We start from the raw sequence: 21,141 nt of genomic DNA, 5'->3' as shown, positions 1-21,141 counted from the left end.
TTTTTCCTAATTAAAAAATCCAAGTTAAAAGAAAGACATGCAACTGAATTCTAACAGTTTTAAGTACCTGAAATAAAGAATACAGTGCTAGAAAGTTAGTAGTTTGTTAGATTGTTTCTGGCTATTAAGAATTCTCAATTAAAAAGAAAATTACGAAGTTATGTGCAGAAAAATGATAATGTAACTTGGAAGCTACTTGATACAATGGTAATTTCTATGTTGAATCTTCACTTCAAGGACACCAAAACTAGCCAATAAAAAATACGTTGATGTAAACAAAACAAAACCCTGTACCAAAAAGCCAATAGCTCCAATTCAGATGATTATAAGTTGATTGCATGTTTGATGACATGCCAGTCAAAGACTAATAAAAGTTCAAATGATGAGACTGAACCCAAACATAAGAACACTTAACCTTGCTACATCCTTTAAAGAAATTGTACAGAGTGAATTAATAAGGAAGTTTGATGGACTGAATTATCTATGAACTCAGTTACCTTACATCATCAACATCATAAGCACTTAGAAATTTAGAAACTCAGGAAAAAAGTATAAAAAATATTAAGCCAATGGTTACAAGTGTATATGATGCACAAGAAAGGTGAGTGATTACTTATAGAAGTCAAACAGTTGGAATTCGAATTCTCAATTTTCCAGATAGCCTTTCAGAAACGATAGCCATGCTTTCTTTTTGGCCAATAACAATAATTAAAACAGAGACTGGCTTTCCTCGCTATGCTTTCACTAAAAGCAATGGCTTGTTTTTGCCCCATGTGGCACTCAGCTAGCCAGTCCAGCCCAAACCGCCTTGGGAGGTCAGGTCAGCTGATTCTGGCTTTAAAACCAAAACACAGGTGCCCAGCCAGTGTGCCTCTGCCGCCTCTTCTGACTCCTGACCTGGACTTCATCCCTGCCGGGCCTGCCAGTACAAACCACTGCCTCATGTTCCTGCCAGTTTCCCAGTGCCTGTGATCTCTGCAGCTTTTTCTGTGGTCTCATCTTCCTGCCGCAAGCCTGCCACTGCAGACCATTTCTGTGGATCCGGAATCCTGAGATTTCTGAGAAGCGACCCCCACCCTGACTTGCCGAACGCCGGAGTTCAGCTTCAGCTCTGCTGCTAAAGACTTGGGAAGTGTATCCTCCCAACCCCCACTCTCTTGGTAATGGCCTGCATTCTAGCCCTCCACGTGTTTCTCTAAAGACCTAATTTAGGCACCCCCCCAACCCCACAGGCTCTCCACGCGGGTGTTTTCTACAAAACTGACCCAAGCTTTTCTCTAGCCCCGAGTCCACGCATGTGGACGCTAGTGTCTGAGCCTTGAACTAGTGTTTACCCTTAATCAGGCCGCATGGCCTATTCACCCCATACCTGCTCAGAACTTTGAACTTTAAAAAACCCCTTAAACTCAGCAGAACTCAATCAGAAGAACCTTAAATTGAACCAGGGGTGGACTTTTAAACCTCGGAACTGAATGAGTTTTATTTCTGTTTTAAAGAGACTGTATCTTACTGTATTTTGCTAATTAGTTTTGTAAATTAATCTTGCTTATTTCATTGATTTTCCTGTTGCACTGAATCATTTTAAGTTAATGAAGTTTGTGGCTGCTAGATTAATTCTGTTTGTGATTTTATTGTAACTCCCAAATAATGAGAAAAATCTATTAGAACTGGTAAGAGGTTTTGACCAGCTTGTTAATCTGATACTCACATTATATTTCCTACACATTTTTAAAGTTGTAAATTGCCTTATATATACTGGATTTATAGAGCACATGTTTTTTAAATTTTATTCTGTCTTGGTAATTGTATAGAACCTTGGAAGTTTCCATGCCTTGAGAATTAACTTGTAATTTTACAAGAGGAAGTTTAACTTTTACTTTAAATCCTAAAGAATTGTTGTCTTAAAGGATAAGCTTTTATATATTTTATTATAAGAGAAATTATTGCCTTAAATGGGTAGAAGCATAAAAATTCCTACCCGGGATTTTTTTTTTAAACAGGAAGCCAAGGAGCTCCTGTATATTCTTATCTTAGGATAATTTAGACCAGAAGGTTTCTTTTTTTAAATATCAGATTTTGCTATGGAAGCAATAACAGAGTTTGTTGAGAAACTCTTAGCCAAGATTTAAAAGTTGTAACAAGTATATGATTTTAAACATCATTGTTTATTGTTTTAAAATGTGCTATTAGAAATTATGGTACTCTATTTGAATGTGCATTGTGAATCTGCTATTTGTAAGATCCATTTTCTCTCACAGAAACACATTTTTGGGTAACATAACCCTTTTAGTTATAAGCTATATATATATTTTTGATTTTTAAAACATTTTTTTTAATTAGAGCAATTGATTTTTCCTTTTTCTCATCTTGTACTGGAAGTACATATATAATCATTATTTATCCTTTTTCTGATTCTACAGCAATATAAGCTTAATGCAAATACCTGAGCCTGAGACTGAGAATATGGGACTGTGATTTAGTGCCTTTCTGTCTGATTCCAGGAGAAGGGAACATAAAGCTGTTAATTTGTGCTAAGAAAGCACATGGTCAGAGACTTGACTAAAACATCTGCATGGATTGCAGGAGTTCTATGCCAATACTTTAGGGCTTGGAAATTGGGGTTTGAGTCCTGGAGTCCCAGTCTTTTCTAAAACTTTAGAGGACGGGGGTCCCCTCAACTTAAATTCCTAGGCCAGCACCTAAGATTGGTTATTTATTTGGCTCACTTCCCTGAAAAGTTAATGGCAAATCAGATCAGAGAGAGACATTTCCCTTAAGTCCTGGCCCTAAGTGGGAAATAGCAAACTGCTTAAATCCCTTTTCATTGGGCCTTGTTTCAAAAGCCTGTTATAAGTTCATTTTCCCTACATTTTTTGCACATTTTACATTTCATTCACAAGTTAATTTTTTCTTTTTTTTTTCTTGAATTTTATTCTTTTTATTTTGCTAATTGATTTCATACAACCCCAGGGACTCAGCCACTCATCCTTAGCTGACCTGAGGTACCCTTTTCAAGGAAAGAAGGTGTGTTTAGAATTTACCTCAGGGGGATGTGTGTTAAGTTTGTTTTTCTTTTTAAATTCGATAATGTAAAAATATATGTATATTTAACTCTTTTAGGAGTAATTTCAGGGGGAATTGTATAATTCTCAGAAGAAAAATTTATGTTTTATAATCTATAATGAAGATGGTGTTACCAGGATTATTTCATGAGGACCTAACCATTTTGGTTGTAATACTGATTTTCTTGTGAAGTTTCTAATATACACTTTATCTCCAGGTTGATAATCATAAAGACTAAAGTCAAGAGGTACTCTTTGTTATATCAGAGATGACTTTTGTAATTCATTCAATCTCTCCTTTAACAATGTGACATACTCATAGATTTTGCACTCAATCCCTAAATGTGATAGGTGATCAGTGTCTCATGGAGCTTTTCCCATCCATGGCTGTTGACCATATAATAGTTCAAATGGTGACAAATGAGTTTGACTATTTGGTTGGCTTCTCAAATAGAAAAGTGCCATAGGTAAAACATCTGGCCATTTAAGATGACTCTCTGTACATAGCTTTCCAACCATGGATTTTAGAGATTGGTTAGTCCATTCCATGGCCCCCGACGACTGAGGTTGATATACAGAACACAAGTTCTCTTGATCCCTAACACCTGGTAGATTTGCCTTAAAATAGAATTTGCAAAGTGACTACCAGAGTCAGATGAAATTACTGATGGTATAGAGAAACTTGGAACTATCTCCTTTAATAACACCTTTGCTACAAAATCTGCATCATTTCTTTTAGCCGGGAACACTTCTGGCCATTTGGTCAGCTTGTCCACTATCACGAGAATGTACCTATACTGTTGACATTTAGGCATTGTGACATAGTCTATCTGTAGACACTCAAATGGTGTGAATGTTAAAGGTTTTCCTCCAAAGGCTCTTGTCTTAATTACAGCCTTTTTGTATTGTTGACATATGAAACATTCATCACACACTCTTTTTGCTTCTGTAGTCACACCTATTGCTATCCAGCTTTTGCGAATTGTATCTACCACTCCTAAAACTCCATAGTGGCCTTTTCTATAAACTGCTGCACATGCAATGTGGTACAATAATTTCGGCAAGAACGGTTTTCCAAAGATTGACATCCAGACTCCATTCAACAGAGCGGCTCCAAGATTTTTCTTCCACTATTCCACTTCCTTTTGTGAATAGGCTTGTAATAATTAATCTCTATCTACTAAAGCTAGGTGAAATATGGCTTTTTCTCCACATCTGGCTGCAAATTTAGCCATGATGTCCGCTCTGTGATTACCTATCTGTATTGGTCCCACTAGCTTTTTATGTGCCCTGCAGTGTATTACAGATAACTTTGCTGGCAATTGTATGGCCTCTAACAATTTGCTAATTAGTTTCCCATATGCTCTTGCTTTCCCATTAGATGTTATAAACCCTCTTTTCTTCCAAATTTTTCCTGAACAATGAACAATAGAAAATCCATACTTTGAGTCTGTAAAAACATTCAGAGCTTTGTTTTTACCAATTTTCAATGCCTGAGTCAATGCAACAATTTCTGCTCCTTGAGCTGATATGTCTGGCCCAAGTGCTGCATACCATAGGGTTTCATTTTGGGTAGTTACAGCTGCACCAGTCTCTCTTTTCCCATTATAATGATAACTCGAGCCATCACAAAACAGTGTGAGGTCGGCATCTTCTATAGGAACATCAGAAAGATCTTCTCTAGCCTTTTGTACTAGTTCTAATGTGTCCTCACAAATATGGAGGCTATCCCCTTCTAATGGAAGTTCTGGAATAAGAGTTGCTGGATTGATGGATTTACACTTGTGGAAGGTCAAGTTCTCGTTTGTCAACAACGTAGCTTGATACTGAGAGAGTCTCTGAGATGTGAAAGCCTGAAGATTTGCATTCCTCAGTGTGGTTTCTATTTGATGCTGGGAATACAATCTGAGTTCCCCTCCCAGAACCAGTTTAGAACTCTTCCTAACCATCAAAGCTGCAACAGCAATAATCTTCAAATAGGAAACCATTCCCTGGATAACAGGATCTAGTGTAGAACTATAGTAAGCCACGGGTCTTAAATTTCTTCCTAAATATTGAGTGAGCACTGCACAAGCAATTCCCTTATCTTCATGGATAAATAGATGAAAAACTTTGTTGTGATCTGGAATGCCTAGTGCAGGAGAAGAAAGAATTGCTCACTTTAACTTCTCAATGGCATGTATGTGTTCTCTTGTTAACTTCAGTGGCTCTTTGATATCTTTCCTGGTTAACTCTGTTAAAGGCTTAGAAATTAGAGAAAACCCAGGTACCCACTGTCTACAGAAGCTAGTCATGCTAATTATTGCTCGTAGCTGTTTCTTGGTTTTAGGTAAGCTGATTTTCTGTATATCCTCAATTCTCTTCTTTGATATACTTCTAGTTCTACCCTGCAGTGTGAATACCCAAAACTTGATTTCCTTGTTTACCCACTGGACTTTCTTTCTGGATATTTTATGTCCTCTCTTATATAGTTCTTCCACTAGATGGATGCTATCTCTGTGACAGATTTCTCCTGTTGGTGACATTAGTAGGATATCATCTACATAATGCACTATTTTGCTAGCAGTGAAAGATATGGATTCTAGATCTTTTTGCAGTATTTGACAGAACACGGAAGCCGAATTTTTGAATCTCTGTGGAAGATGACCCCATAATACGGATTTATTTTCCCAGGTGAATGCAAACAACCTTTGATTGTCTTTGTGGATTGGAATGCTAAAATATGCATTGGACAGATCAATCACGGTGTACCATCTAGAGTCTGGAGAAATCCCTGCAATTATCTCTGATGGACTTGGAATAACTGCATGGATGTCTTCCACATAATCATTTATTGCTCTAAGATCTTGCACCATTCTCCACTGTACTTTCCCATTAGCATCTAACTTTGCCTTCTTGATTGGTAAAATAGGAGTGTTAAATTCAGAAAAACCCTGCACTAGGATGCCTCGAGCTAATAAATCCTTGATCAAAGGTTTTATTCCTTCCACTGCCTCTTTGCTCAGTTTAAATTGAGGAATTCTAGGTGGTTTCATTCCTTCTTTCACTTTTATTTTCACTGGCTTAGCTGAAAGGATTCTACCCACATCTGATGAACTACTAGCCCATACTCCTACTGGTAGAGTATCTAGAATCTTGTATAAGCTGTCTTGATCCAGAACTAAAACTGTGTGATCTTCCGTAATCCTATTTAGGCATAAGTCAGGATGATGTTTCAATGACCTCTTGGGCAGGTGTAAATACAGTTCTCCACTTGGCTCACAATATATTGTAGCTGCAAGTTTGCACAGGATATCTCTACCTATGAGATTGTTAGGACACTGTGGTAACAATAAGAATTGATGGTCAAATTCTATTGGTCCTAATTTCACCATTTTCGGTTGAAACTTTGGTGCAGTCTGTGGAATGCCTGATGCTCCTTTCACAATGACTGAGCCAAGCATCTCACAATCACTAGGGAGATTCCTCAAGCAACTGATATCTGCCCCTGTATCAATGATACCACTTATGTATTCTCCATTAATCTGGATGGTGATTAAAGGATCTTTCTGGTCATTGTTGTTATGCAAAGGTAACAGCTGCGTCTCTTTCTCTCTGGATAGTGCTGACTTTAGAATTTACTTCCTCTCTAGTAAAAGGTCCATGGTAATCACAAGAATTCACTTCCTGGGAAATGTCTTTTCTTAGCACATGCTCTGTATGGTAAGAGTCTAAGTCTGCCCCTCCCCCTTGCTGCCTCTCTGCAGAGTACTGAGAACAAGATGGCTTCTCTTGAACTGGATTCTGAAACATGACAGTTTCTTCCACCATTTCAGGGCTTTGTAAGTCCCTAATCATGGCTTCAGGGACAGGATTAGATGTAATATCCTCCCTGCTCACCAAGACTTGAGGTTTTAACCCTGTTTGAGTGTTAAAATCTAAGTTGTTAACAGTCTCGGGTGGCCCTATCTGTACAAGCCTCATTTTAAAAGCCTCAAAGTATTTTCCTCTGCAGGCTGCCGGATGATCTGGCAAGTCATTGGTTACATAGTATTTAGGTTCAAAACTTTCAGCTTCAGGGTTGAGACAGAAAAGTATCTCTTCCACAGGTGTTAAAGTGCTTTCTGGACTTGAGAACTGAGTCTGTAACTTTGTTACTCTCTCGTCCTCCATATTGGTTTCAGGAGTTACATTTATGGAAACACAATTCTCTCTGGCAAAACACAAGTTGATGGGCTTGGAAACGTTTTCCAAGTGATTCCCATGGCTACTTTCATTATTCGACATAACTTCTGATCTGTTATTCGCAATAATGTATTCTTGACCTTCTAGCTCAAATTTTAACCCATTTGACACTAGATTTCTGTCAAAATTTTCCACTAACCTCTGTGGATTTGTGTTTTCCACAAGAGAAAGCTCCTTGCCATAAATGTCTTTATACATATCCTGTACAGCATTTTGCACTTCCAAATCATGTATTGATTTCTTCCTTTTTTCAAATACAGTATATTGATTACCCTCAATATTTTCCATCACTAACACATTAGCCTCATTCATGCCTCTACACTTCTTTCTCTCTAAATATTCCTTTTCTCTTTGATCTGTTTCAGTAATTAACCTTCATAAAGATGCATTTCTCAGCCTGGCTCCCAGCTTTAAAAATTTTTCCATTTCTTCTAATGATGGTTTATCTGTTCTTTTGCAATCATGCTGGCAACAAGCTTGAGATTTTTGTACTTTGCTTGTCCAACTATTGTTAGCATATGGTTTCTTGTATGAATCTGGCTTATCTTTGGAGAAATCAATCTGCTTCCAGAATCTGCATTCCCTCAAAAAATGACCTGGCTTCCCACAAAGATAACATTTGGGAATTTGTTTGTTTGACTTCTTTTGCTTGTAGTAGGTGGATCTAGGCTTAGATTCTCTATCCCTAGCAATTTGCAATGCAAAATTGCAGAATTCATCTCTGTCTCTCTCTCTATGAGATTCTTTGAGTTCATGTTTCAAATCTCGGATGGTCCTATCCTTTTCAGAATCTAATTCATGTTTTATTTGGTTTTCTTTTTGTCTGGACTCTTGTATGTAGGTTGCATGTTTCCTAATTTCCTCCAAGGACAGCACTGCCTGAAATATACCTGTATTGGGATACTTGCACCTTTTATAAATTGCCTCTTAATGTGTGGTACAGCCTCATCTGCTCTATCTTTATTAAATCCCAATAAGTATTCAGAATTCTCCATCAGTCTGTCTAAAAACAAGCTAGGATGTTCCTCCTCAGACTGCCTCATCTTCTCAAATTTACACCAGCCATTTGGTCTCTTTGCGTGAATTTTTACAGCTTCCAAAAGGTCAGATCTACATTTCACAAGTGCCCTCATGTTTTCTGGTGAGCTTAAGTCAATGACAGAATGATCTCTAGGCCAGTCCATTAACACAGGATTTGATCTCATTTCCTCAATGAACCTGGCTTTTTCACTAGGTGTAAAGAATTCCTCCAAAACAAATTCCATGTCCTGATATGATGGGTTAAAAAGGCTGAATGTCCTCTTTAACTCTTTAGCCACCTTGTAAGGTGAGAGAAAAAACTTGGGGGACCTTTTCCTAAGAACCTCCAAATCTTGTGCTGTGAAAGCCTTGTATGTTTTCATATTTACAGCTTCACCATCAGCCCTAAACTGAGTTTGGTCCACAATGGGAAACAATGTCACAGTAGCAGATGCCATTGCCCCCTCCTCAATTTGTGTAGCCACACCAGTCTCTATCTCAACTTCATTCTCAGTCTGTGTACTCATGTCAACCATCATTTTCTTAGGAGTCTTATTGTCTTTAGGGAGATACATATTTTGTATAAGTTCCAATTATAAAATGGTGTGTTTGTCCAATTCCTATCCAAGTCTGATTTTATTGTTAATTTCAATCATCATCTTTAACTAGTTTCTCATCAAGGACATGACATTCTCTGTATCTGATCTTGCTCTGCCACAAACCCAAGTATAAATTTTCTTCATAGCCAAAATTTTCTGTAGAAAAGCCACCAAAGCTACAATCACCGTTGGCAGGTAGGATAGAAACTCTGCCAGTGATATAGTTAAATATCTATAGGTGTCATATATCTGTACCAGCTTTACTACATATTCTGGTATTGTGTAACACCAAAGCCTCATCACTCCCTGGGTGAATGAATACATAAACATGGGAAGAGTGCTCAGGATAAATACAATCCTTACAATCCCCATTATCCTTTCTCTTATTCAACCGGTCCAAAGCCTGGCTACACCAAAAACTGTTATAATTATGGGAGGTCTCTTGTATCTATTTGAGGTGGTAGAAATGATGTACAGAGAGGAATAAGATGACACTTCTCCTTTATAACAGTTGCCCAGGCAGGATCCTTCAGGTCAAAGAGGTATATCCCTTCAGGACCCACCTGGGGTTAATTGATATATTGATTTGGGCTCTTCAGCTAGGATAACAACGATATCCTGACTGCGTTGGCTCCCTTCCCAAACAAGCTTTGAAACTGATTTAAGAAGGTACTTTAAACTTTATATATTAAACAGGAAGGATAAGGGTAAAGAACTGTGGTATAGGAGACCCTACTCTAATTGTTACTAATGAAACTCTTAACTGCTGGCAAAAGAAGAATCAATGTAGCTTCCCTCTGGTTCAGCCTGGCCAGGACTAAACCAGAGTAGGTAAACTGCTGGGAAATCTTCAGCTTCTTCTTCTGTAGATCTTCAGCCTTAACAGTTGAGTAATGTCCACCCTTTCCACCCTCTTCTTCATCTCCTGCCCACTTCCTGGATCCCTCCCGGGCTCTGGGAAACCTAGATATCTAGATGATGAAACTCCTAATATCTAGGGGCAGTAGACACTAAGGTGGTGGTCAAGTACAGGTTGAAACAGTATATCAAGTACAGGAAGAGTTTGCAGACAGATGTTTGCACCCTCTCACTCCAAGATCAGGATCCACCGATCTCCAGCCTCAGCACAGGTCAAAGACCCAGAATCTCTCCTCAGGGTTCTCAATTGCCCCTCCTGCCTCTCGCATGCCTCCCTGGGAACATTCCATCCAACTGACTTATTTGTCAATCAAAGGTGAACTTCAAGCTCCCAAAGATTCAATATAACACTGTACATATTGATTAGGCATAAAAAATTATATTAATCTTATGTAAAATATTAGTAAAAATATCAAGATTGATGATGTAGTTCTTCCAATAGAATTACAGAAAATTAAATACTAGACAACCCTCCCCACACAATATTCATAGTACATCTGTAGCCAATTTAAAGTATTAATATTTTTTAAAAGTAGTTTGTCTAAAACTGTGAGATTTTAGCATCATTTACCTCTTCACACTATAGCACCGACACAACAGAAACAGAAAGGAGTTGCATTGAAATGAGAACATCTTTGTATCTTTCTTTTTTGATGGGTCACTATGGCTCAATAATTACCTAGCCTCCTTGTAATGGGTCTCTTCATACTGAGCTAGATTAGTTTTTTAAAAATAGACAATTTATTATTAGAATTGTGCTCAAAGTCTTTCCAGAATGACAGACCCTCCAGAGTTTACACTTCATTGTCAGAGACTTTAGGAATTTATGGCCCTCTCCATACTTCAGTGGGAGATCAAAGTAGGACTTTGTAGAAGCTAGTTAATATAGAAAATTAATAGTATTAATTTTTGGAACTTTTTGACTATAAATCCATAATACCTAAGCAACAGTCCAGAGGCTTTTCTGGAGATCTGAAACACACACATTTTTTTTGCATTCCTTATGGCCTTATTTGGAGGAATCTTAGGCCCTCTAAAAAGAGATTTTTTTTCTGCATCTTACCTGTACATTTTAAATCAAATTCATTATTTTGGAAGATGAAATTTTTTCATCTTCAAGATGAACATCTTCAAGAAAAGCAAAGAATATTTTTATCAAATGTTTAAAACACTTATTTGGAGATAATATTTGTGGTCTCTCATTAATAATCATGTATAATAGAGCATAGGTTCATACATTTGAATATATATGTGATACCCATGAAAAAAGAAAGAGCCTTTTGAATATAGTACTTACTAATAACTGACTTGAAAAAAATCTTATTAAAATTAGTCAGCTAAAGAAGATTTATCTCTACCCATTCATTTTCCTTCCCTTCCAGCATTCTTCCACATTGGAAGAGTTCAAGAATTTCACATAGATTCTCATGAGATAGATTAAAGTATACTGGAATAAGTAGTCCCTTTTATTTATGTGACATCCTAAATTAAAGAAGGTTGTAAATAGGTTATATCACTTTAATTGTACAAGGAGCTTATGTTTGTGATCCCATTTTAGAAGAGGGTACTGGCCTAATGCCATTTTAATAAGTGTCAGAGTTGGGAAGTTTTTTTTTTTAATTTGTAAAACATATAGAAATATACCTTTTAAAAATAAGATCTGAATATTATAGTTAGACAACTAAGAATTAATGCAGATAATAAAGGAAGAATAACATAATGAATGTATGTTGCAACATATTAACCAATAAAAACTTTTGCCAGAGATCTAAGGAAGATGTCATCAGTAATATATAATAAGAAAGGTAGGTAAGCCACTTAGGTAGTAAGACCAAGAGATAGCCAATGGATATCCTTCATATACCATTGATGTGGTATGTTGTCAATGTGTACAAAGGTTCCTAGAATACTTATGAACCCCTTTGGAAGATTTATGGGAGAATGATATGTGTGATCTACAAGAGATGAAACAGGTGTAGTAACCATGGGATGAGAAAATATGAATGGCTATGATTGCTGGAGGAAACAAATAGAACATAGGTTAACAGAAATATTATTAGTTTGTTAAAAGTAATAAATAGGTTTTTATGGAATTGGATCCTAGCTCTCCCAACATTCCCCTCCAAAAACTTTAAACTAATACCTCGAATCAAATTCTGGAGTAAGAGAGTCAACAAAAAGTTGGAGTAGCCATTCTTCTAGTTCAAGACAACTTAGGATGTAGGCAAAAGAGATTTGTGATATGGAGGCAGAGGCCAGAACCTTATCATTATTAGGGCAGTTAGAAGGATTCTACATAGAAAGGGGGCACAAGTGAATATATTATGTTGTGATGATGTTAAAAAATGGATAGGCAAGAAAAAGGAAGATCTGGCAGAAAGGAGAAGAGAGAGGTAGAATGCAGAAAACTGTCTCAAATAAAAGAGTCATACAAATGAAGAACTTCGATAATGGAGGGAAAAATGGTGCTGATGGGGAAGTCAATGCTGGAACCTCCCTCACATATAAATTGGTTAAAAATTAAAAATACATAGAGACTCAATTAGAGTATAAATCCATTTTCTCCAACAGGGAAGTAGGATAAGGAGGGTTTGAGAGAAAAACAGTTGATGAAAGGGAGGGCAGATGAAAGAAGGCAATGATTTGAAGTAAAAGATGCTATAGTCAGGACAGGATAAAAATAGATATTTATAAACAGAAGAAAAGAGGAGAGAGAAAACCGTGAATGGGATGATATCACCCATAAAATAGAAGCAGTTAAAATGGATTAGAAACCAGAATCCAATAATACACCCTTTATAAGAAACACTTGAAAGAGGGGGATATATAAATAGTTAAAATAAAGCTAAATCTATTATACTTCATCTGAAACAAAAAAGACAGAGGTAATAATCAAGATCTCAGACAAAGCAAAAGGAAAAATAGATCTAATTAATAGGAATAAATACGGAAATGAAATCTTGCTAAAAGGAACTATCAACAGTGAAGTAATAGCAGTACTAAATATAAATGTACCAAGTGGTACATTGCATCTAAATTTTTAAAATCAAATTAATATAGGAGGAAACAGACAGTAATACTATTCTAGAGGGACTTTTTTTTTCCTGAACCAGATAAATCTAAACATGGAATAAACAAGAATTCAAAGAAATGAATAAAATCTCAGAAAAGTTAGATATAGTAGCTCTCTGCAGAGAACTGAATGGGAATAGAAAGAAATATATCTTTTTTTCCTAGCTGTATATGGCACCTTCATACAATCTGAACATTTATTAGGGCAGAAATCCTTACAATCGAATGCAGGAAAACAAAACTATAATTATATTCTTTTTTTAGACCACAATATAATAAGAATTACATTGAATAAAAGGGGCATTCAAATACAGATTAAAAGCTAACTGGGAAACAAGTAACCAAAATCTAAGGAATGAGCAGGTCAAAGAAAAAAATCATAGAACCAATCAACAATTTAATTAAAGATAATTAAAACAATGAGACAACATTTCAAAATTTATGGGATACAGCCAAAGCAGTACTTAGGGGAAAATTTATGTCTTTAAATGTATATAACAGTAAAAGAGAGAAAGAACACACAAATGAAATGGGCATGTAACTGGAAAAAAAACAACAAGAAAAAGAAGAAATTTAAAATTCCCAATTAAAATCCCAAAATGAAATCCTGAAAATCAAAAGGGAAATTAATAAAACTGAAAGTAAAAAAACCATTGAACTAATAAATAAATTTGCCAAATTATATTTCAATAAATCTGACAATCTAAGTGAAATAGATGAATATTTACAAATGCATACACAGATTAACAGAAGAGGAAATGTCATACTTAGATATCCTTATCTTAGAAAAGGAAATTGAATTAGCCATCAATGATTTCCCTAAGAAAAAATCTCCAGGATCAGAAAGAGTTGCAAGTGAATTCTGCCAAACACTTCAGAAATAATTAATCCTAATATTATGTGAAATACTTGAAAAAATAGGTTAAGGAGTCTTATTAATTTATTTTATGACATAAATGTAGTTTTGAGATCTAAAAAAGAGTGGGCAAAAGCAGAAAAAATTATAAACCAATTTTCTTAATGAATACTGATTCAAAAATTAACAAAATACTAAGAAAGAGATAATAGCAATACATTACAAAGATAAAACATTGTGAACAAGTGGTATTTATATCAGAGATACAGAACTGGTTCAGTATTAGGAAAACTATCAGCATAATTGACATAAGAAATAAGAAATGAAAAAAAATATCAGGAGATGCAGAAAATGCTTTTGACAAAATACACCACCAATCCCTGTTTAAACATTACAAAGCATAGGAATCAATGGAGGCTTTCTTAAAATGATATGGAGTGTCTATATAAAACCAAGAATAAGCATTATCTGTAATGGAGATAGACTTGAAGTTTTCTCAGTGAAATCAGGAGTGAAACAAGGATTTCCATTATCACCACTATTATTCAGTTTTGTACTTGAAGCATTAGTTATAGCCATAAGAGAATTAAAAAAATTGAAGGAATTAGAATAAGTAATGCGGTCACAAAACTATCACTCTTTGCAGATGATATGATGGTATGCTTAGAGAAAGAATCTCAACAAATCAATGAAAAACTAGTTAAAGCAATTAATAACTACAGCAAAATTGCATGATATAAAATAAAGTCACACAAATCATCAGCATTTCTATGTACTACTAACAAAGGTCATCAGGAAGAGGTAGAAAGAAAAATTCAATTTAACATAATTGTAGACAACGCTTTCAAATCTACCAGCCAAGACAAACTCAAGGATTATATAAATACAGTTACAGAACACTTTCCCCATAAATACAGATCAAAACAATGGGAGAAATATTAAGTGCTCATGGGATTGCTACACCAATATAATAAAAATGACAACTCTAAGTTAATTTAATTATTTAGTGCCATGCCAATGAAACTACTAAAGAATTTTTTTATTGAGCAAGAAAAAAACAAAATTAAACTAGAAGAACAAAAGGTCAAGAATATAAAGAATATAAGAAAAAATGTTAAATAAGGTATCCTATCAAAACCAGATCTCAAATTTTATTATAAAGTGGTATAAGAATTTAAATTTAGGTTTTATATTAAATACAAGAATTCTAAAGTAATATTGTGGTCATCGATTTAAAAATATTACAGCTTAAGTCAAAATGACTTTTAGCAACTTCATTTACAAAGAGGTGGAAAGAGTGAAAGTAGGAAAATGTAGATAAAGAGACAGAAAATACTGTCTAGCTACAAATACCCCAAGTTTAATTCTAATATCTCCAGACTGCAAATGTGAATCCAAAAGTGAATCTCACCAGAATCCAAAATCCTAATTAGAAAGTTGAAATCTGAAGAACCAGGAGGTGCTGAAGAATTCACTGAGAACCTTCAGTGCACATGAGGCTAAGACCACCAAGAATCTCACTAGAACTATTATGTTGATTTTAACAGAGATATTTGGGGAAGCTGAAGAGATAGCCTGAAACTAGAAACTTGCAGGACTCATTCCTCCCACACACACAGGCTTGAGAGAGTAGGGAGGGGTAGGTACTCCTTACTCTCACCCCTCCCACCAAGCAGTTGAAAATCAATTGGAAATGGAGGCAGGACTGATGTCCTCTGGCAAAGCTCAGCAAGGCAAATCTCTAATGATGTTCACTTTCTCAATTTATATTCCCCACAGGTTTGACTGAGGGACAATAGGAGAAGCTTGATGTCTTGTTGTTATCAGGGACAGATGAGGATCTGACTTCTTTGGCTGGCGACTGAAAGGAACCAAGCTCTATGGTGGCTGTGAGTATGCCCAAAATAATAGACAGGCACAGCTACTAAAAGATGAAGTTTTTACTGATAAAAGAGGAAGGGAAAGCAGGGTTTCAAGGATTTGGATAAGATCTGAGAAGCCCTGAACTGTTAGGTAGAAAGTGCCCTTCCTCCCCAGGAGGGAGTGGCAGACTTGCCCTCAAGCCTGTAATTACTACTTCTAATATCTAAAATAACTAAATAACAATTGTGCTGTTGCTAGAAAGGTCTATTTCAGCTAAACAAGCAAACCACTGAGCAGAACCAAGATGGTTCTTGCCCCAGATAGCCTCCAAAGCAATCCCAAAACTGGGAATAGCAAGCAGAGTGACCTGCTCACTTCAACCCCCAGGAATCAACTGTTTAACTGCTTTCTAAACTGTTCCCTCACCCAGAGTTCTCCAGTGGGGGTCCCCTGGAATTCTGGGTGAGGCTTGACCCTGAATCTTGCAGGAATTCCACCCTGCCATTTTCCATGTTGCAGAACTCATGTTGAAGGGAGTATCCCACTGAAGCACCAATGAGCAGAGAGAGTCTCCTTACCAAAGAACCAAGGAAGGAATCATTCCACTCACCACCACAAGATCTAAGGAAAGAGTCTCCTCCTCCTGTTTAGCTCACCAGCTCATAGAGGGTGATTGAATCCTCAAGCTGGCCTTTTTAAAGTAATTTTCTTGATGTCACTTCCTGTTGCTCCCCCATTTAATGGGAACCAATTGAAATCTTTCAATTTGCCTAGCACTGACCAAGGGGGTGGCCTTTGGAAGTGTGAGCTTCATCTAGTAAGTGACTTGTGAACTCTCTTACTTAATATCAAGTAGTGGCACTTTAAGTTCTTGATTTGTTAGAGTTAATCCTATCTTCACAGTGGTAATCATCAAAATAATCTGGTACTAGCTAAGAAAGAGAGTGGTGGACCAATGGAATAGATTAGACAAAAGCTTAGTATTTGGCAAAAATTGCTGGGAAAACTAGAAAGCAGTTTGGCTAAAACTACTCACACCATATCCCATACTCAGACTAACACATTGCACCATATCCCAAGATAAAGCCAAAATGGATAAATTATTTAGACATAAAAGATAATATAAAAAAGTACATTAGGGGAACATGGAAAAATGTTATCTGTCAGATTTGTGGGTAAGGGAAAAGTTTATGACAAAACAAGAGATGGGGGGACTATGGAAAGTAAGATAGGTAATTTTGATGATGTTAAATTAAAAAATTTTTGCACAAAAGACAAATGCAGCAAAAATGGGAAGGAGAAGAGGACACTGGGAAAATTTTTTCCAGTAATTTTTTCTGTTTCATTTCTCAAATATATAGAGAACTAAGTTAAATTAAAAAAAAATGTCTTTCCCCAGCTGATAAATGGTAAAAGGATACAAATAGATTTTTAAAAGAAAAAATGCAAATCGAGCATCTGAGACACTCTCTCACATCTGTTCAGATTAATATTACACAACAGGAAAATGAAAAACGCTGGTGGAAATGTGAAAAATTTGGGGTGCTAATGTACTCTTGGTAGAGTTGTGAAGTAATCCAAACATTCTCAAGAACAATTTGGAACTATGAAAAAAGTGCCGTAAATCTTAGATCTGCATCCTAAAGAGATCAGAGGAAAAGGAAAAAGGATCTAACTGTACAAAAATATTTATAGCAACTCTTTTTATGGTATTTGTAGGGTTGTATATTTTTTTGGGGGGGGAACCCAGAAAAGACTTGGGCCAAGAGAAGTGAGTAGAGCCAGATAACACAGTAGCAATAACATTTTAATTATCATCAGTGGTGAAAGACTTAGTTACTGGACCCATAATAGAAAATGCTATCAGTCTACAAGAACTGATGAATTTTGAGTGCAGATTAAAGCATACTTAAAAAAAAAACAACAACTTATCTTCCCTCTCAGAATCAATACTATGCATTGGTTTCAAGGCAGAAGAACGGCAAGGGCTGGGCAATGGGGGGTTAAGTGACTAGCCCAAGGTCACACAGTAATGAAACATACTTTTAAAAAATGTGTTCAGCTTTATTATTTTATTTTGTTTGTGTTTCCTTTTGCAACATGCTAATATGGAAATATGCTTTGTGTGACCTCACATATATAAATGAAATCAAAATTGGTTGCTTTCTCAAGGAGGTAGGAGAGGCAGGAGGAAGGGAAATAATTTGGAACTCAAAATTTTAACCAATGATTGGTAAGTTTTTAAAATGAATAATTGGGGAATGTCTATTTAAATAAAAGTAATTAAAAAATGGAAATATTTGGTTATTTGAGGAGTGTAAGAGTGGGTATGGGAAGGAGGAGAACACAACAAACTTTACAAAATATTTCACATAGTACCCTAAGCTAAAAATAATACAACACTTTGCTCTCAGATGCCAGCAATTCAGCTCCCACATGTCCCTCTCCAGCCCAACAAAACTTTTTGAACAGAAAAATAACTGTGTAGGAAAGCTCCCTAGCAATGGGAAAACAGGTTCTTTTAAACCTAAATGATCAATTATGCAGACAGGTATAAATACATTAATCCAAAAGTGAACTGGAAATTGAATGGAACCTCGTAGAAAGGGTAGGGATAACTGACAAGAATACCGAAAGTAAATGTCCACATACCTTTTGTGGAGGGGTCCCAATCAGCATCTCCAGGTAGTAACCCTTGCCAGCGTCCCCTTGCAAATTATCCACCATGGGCAAGAAGTTGACCAATCCTCTCTCTGGGTCCAGAGCTAAAGCTAACCCCCCTGAAGCCACATCCGACAAGCGTCCCCTGGACTCATTCCCAAGTGGTGCAGCTAGCGATGCACTTACTTGGGGTAGGTGAGACAAAACACCTTTTAGCCCGACTGGAGAGACTTTCAGTGGTAAAATGAAGGGAGTTTGAACCTGAGCCTGAGCCTCAGTGGTCCAGTGGAATAAGAGCTGCAAAAAAAGCAGTACTTGAGTGTCCACTGAAGTGCACATTCCAGGGTCAGCAGCCACTTCGACTACTTTGCTGGAGCCAACAAGCAAGAGAGAGGCAGAGTCAGATAGGCTCAGTGGACTGTGGTAGGGAAGAGAAGCTAGGGTAGGAAGTCTTCAAGCCAAATTAACTTCACCTCTTGACTTCTCTCACTTTCATAAATTTTTACTGAGAAGCAGAGGAAAAGTTTTTTCCTCTTAGTTCCAGGAGCAGACTGGCTGTAATTATGTCTTTACTGTGAGCAGCCTTTCCCCACCCACTTTTGTTTGTCTTTCTCCTCCTCCCCTAAAAACAATAAGTTCAGGAATTTCCCTAGCTTGGAACTATGACTCAGGCCTGAGGGCTGTGAATAAACATTCCTGAATTCTTAAAGGAACAGATATAAAATTATTCCAATTATTAGATAAACTTGTGACCTGCTTCCCCATGTGGTTTGCAAAAAGGCCAATCTTGCAGTACAACTCATAAAAACTGTCAGCATGGAATCCAGTAGCCTAGTAAGATCTGATGAACCCCAAGTTTTAGGACCAGAGGAGAAGTGACTCTTCTTGTCTCCAGAACCTCTCCCACTGTATCACACTCCTTTTGAGGATCAAACTCAGGACCTTCAATTACAAGACTGATGCACTGCATACTGTGCTAAAGAGTCACTTTGCTTGGGTTTGGCCCACCTGTCAGGGATGGTTATTACCTTAGGGTCCATTATTCAGACCAAAACTGCTAGACTGAGATTCCCTTTAGGGTGGATTCTCATGGGAACAGGAAACAAGTAAAAGCTTTGGGGTCTCCAACTTAACAAGCTAGTCCTAAAACTTGGGGTTCATCAGATCTTACTAGACTACAATTTGGGGTTTCTAGATTCCATGTTGACAAAGTCTTCCAATTTACAGACATGTGGTAAGCCAGAGAAATTGCATACCCAAGGACAAGATAGCATACACAAGAAGTACAGGAACACTTGTGTCACTCTCACCCTAGATCAGGGTCAGGAGCTCAACACTGTACAACAGTGGTTCCCAAACTTTTTTGGCCTACTGCCCCCTTTCCAGAAAAAAATATTATTTAGTGCCCCCAGAAATTACTTTAAAAAAATTTTAATAGCAATTAGTAGGAAAGATACATGTATTAATGTTTCTACCTTTTTCATAACATATAGTAAAGAAAGGTATAAATTAGAAACATTGAACTTTGAAATTATGAAACTATTTATTGAACTCGGAATAGAATGTAATACAAAAAAAGTTAAAACATTCGAAATCATCTTAATGAGAAGGATGCACCTGTGGCCATCACCGCCCCCCTGGATTGCTGCAGCACTCACCAGGGGGCTTTGGCGTCCACTTTGGGAATCACTGCTGTAGGGCAACAGTCTTTTTGCTCTGTAGGAGGATGAAAAAAAATTGGTTCCATCTTTCCTTTTGTTGTTGTTCAGTCATTTGTCAGTTGTGTCTGACTCTTCATTACCCCAGTTGGGGTTTTCTTGGTGAAAACACTAGATTGTCATTTCCTTCTCCAGGAGACTGAGGCAAATAGTGACTTGCCCAATAAATGAAGCCAGATCTGAACTCTACAAGATTCATCTTCCTGACTTTAGACTTTGCACAGTATCCATTGTACCATGTAGGTACCTCATGTTTCCTTCTAAGATTGTATAATTCTGCCCTGACACAACAATAGTTCTAATTCTGGCTATATTGATTTTGTTTGTCAAAATATTTTTAGTTTATTGTTATCAAAACCATCCATTTTACCTACTACAGTCCTATCTGTTTCTTTGTTTTTGGTCATAAATCTTTTCATAGCTCTGACAGGAAAAATTTTCCATTATCCCCTAATTTGCCTATAACATCACTCTTAATGTCTAAATCATGTTTCCATTTTGACCTTATCTTAGTATATTTCACTCTTTTCTTAAGCTCTCCTACTTAATTAACTAAATGATGCAATATAAAAGTCATCCAGACTATTTGAACAAATATTTGTTAAACTTCTATTTTTTTTTTATCCTGGGACTCCATTCTAGGAGCATAGGGCCACAAACAGTAGGCAATGGGACACAGTCGCTCAGAGTCACCCAGCTGGGAAGTGTCTGAGCCCGGACTTAAACCTAGGACCTTTTAGTCTCTAGGCCTGGCTCTCAATCCACTGAGCTAACCCAGCTGCCCCTACTTTAGGTTGCAGTTTCTTTAGCAGATGTAGTTTTTACAAGCTTCTATTTGATACATTGTATTTGGGAAATAAGCACTAATTGCTTGTGAAATAGGTTAGTATTTAAGGTCAAATAAAACTATAGACATAAACACATGGCAAATTTCAACTTTTAAATTCATGAAACATTTATGAAGCGCTTCCTATGTCTAAGACACTTTTCTAGGTGCCTAGGAATATATATTTATATTATATTCTATATTATAATTATATTATATATTATAGGAAATGTTTCAGTCCCTGTTGACCAAAAGTTTATAAGCTAGTAGAGATTGAACATATACACAAATGATTATAATAAAAGGTAAAGACAAATACATG

The 21,141-nt window shown here is 36.6% G+C and overlaps 1 protein-coding gene across 2 annotated transcripts in view; it reads right to left on the bottom strand.

Annotated features, from left to right (window-relative positions):
- Positions 1–18,764, bottom strand: part of BACE2 (beta-secretase 2) — a 105,898-nt gene extending 87,134 nt beyond the window's left edge. For both annotated transcript variants that reach the window (XM_044670311.1, XM_044670312.1), the window contains exon 1: positions 18,267–18,764. In XM_044670311.1, the coding sequence (XP_044526246.1) occupies positions 18,267–18,614 (348 nt within the window). In that variant the 5' untranslated portion in view covers positions 18,615–18,764. The remainder of the gene's footprint in view (positions 1–18,266) is intronic.
- Between the last annotated feature and the right edge of the window lie 2,377 nt (positions 18,765–21,141).

The sequence above is a fragment of the Gracilinanus agilis genome, chromosome 3 (assembly GCF_016433145.1).
Source record: "Gracilinanus agilis isolate LMUSP501 chromosome 3, AgileGrace, whole genome shotgun sequence".
NCBI classification, from domain to species: domain Eukaryota; kingdom Metazoa; phylum Chordata; class Mammalia; order Didelphimorphia; family Didelphidae; genus Gracilinanus; species Gracilinanus agilis.
The sequence above is the reverse complement of the archived record's forward strand: the minus strand, read 5'-3'. Positions and strand labels throughout refer to the sequence as shown.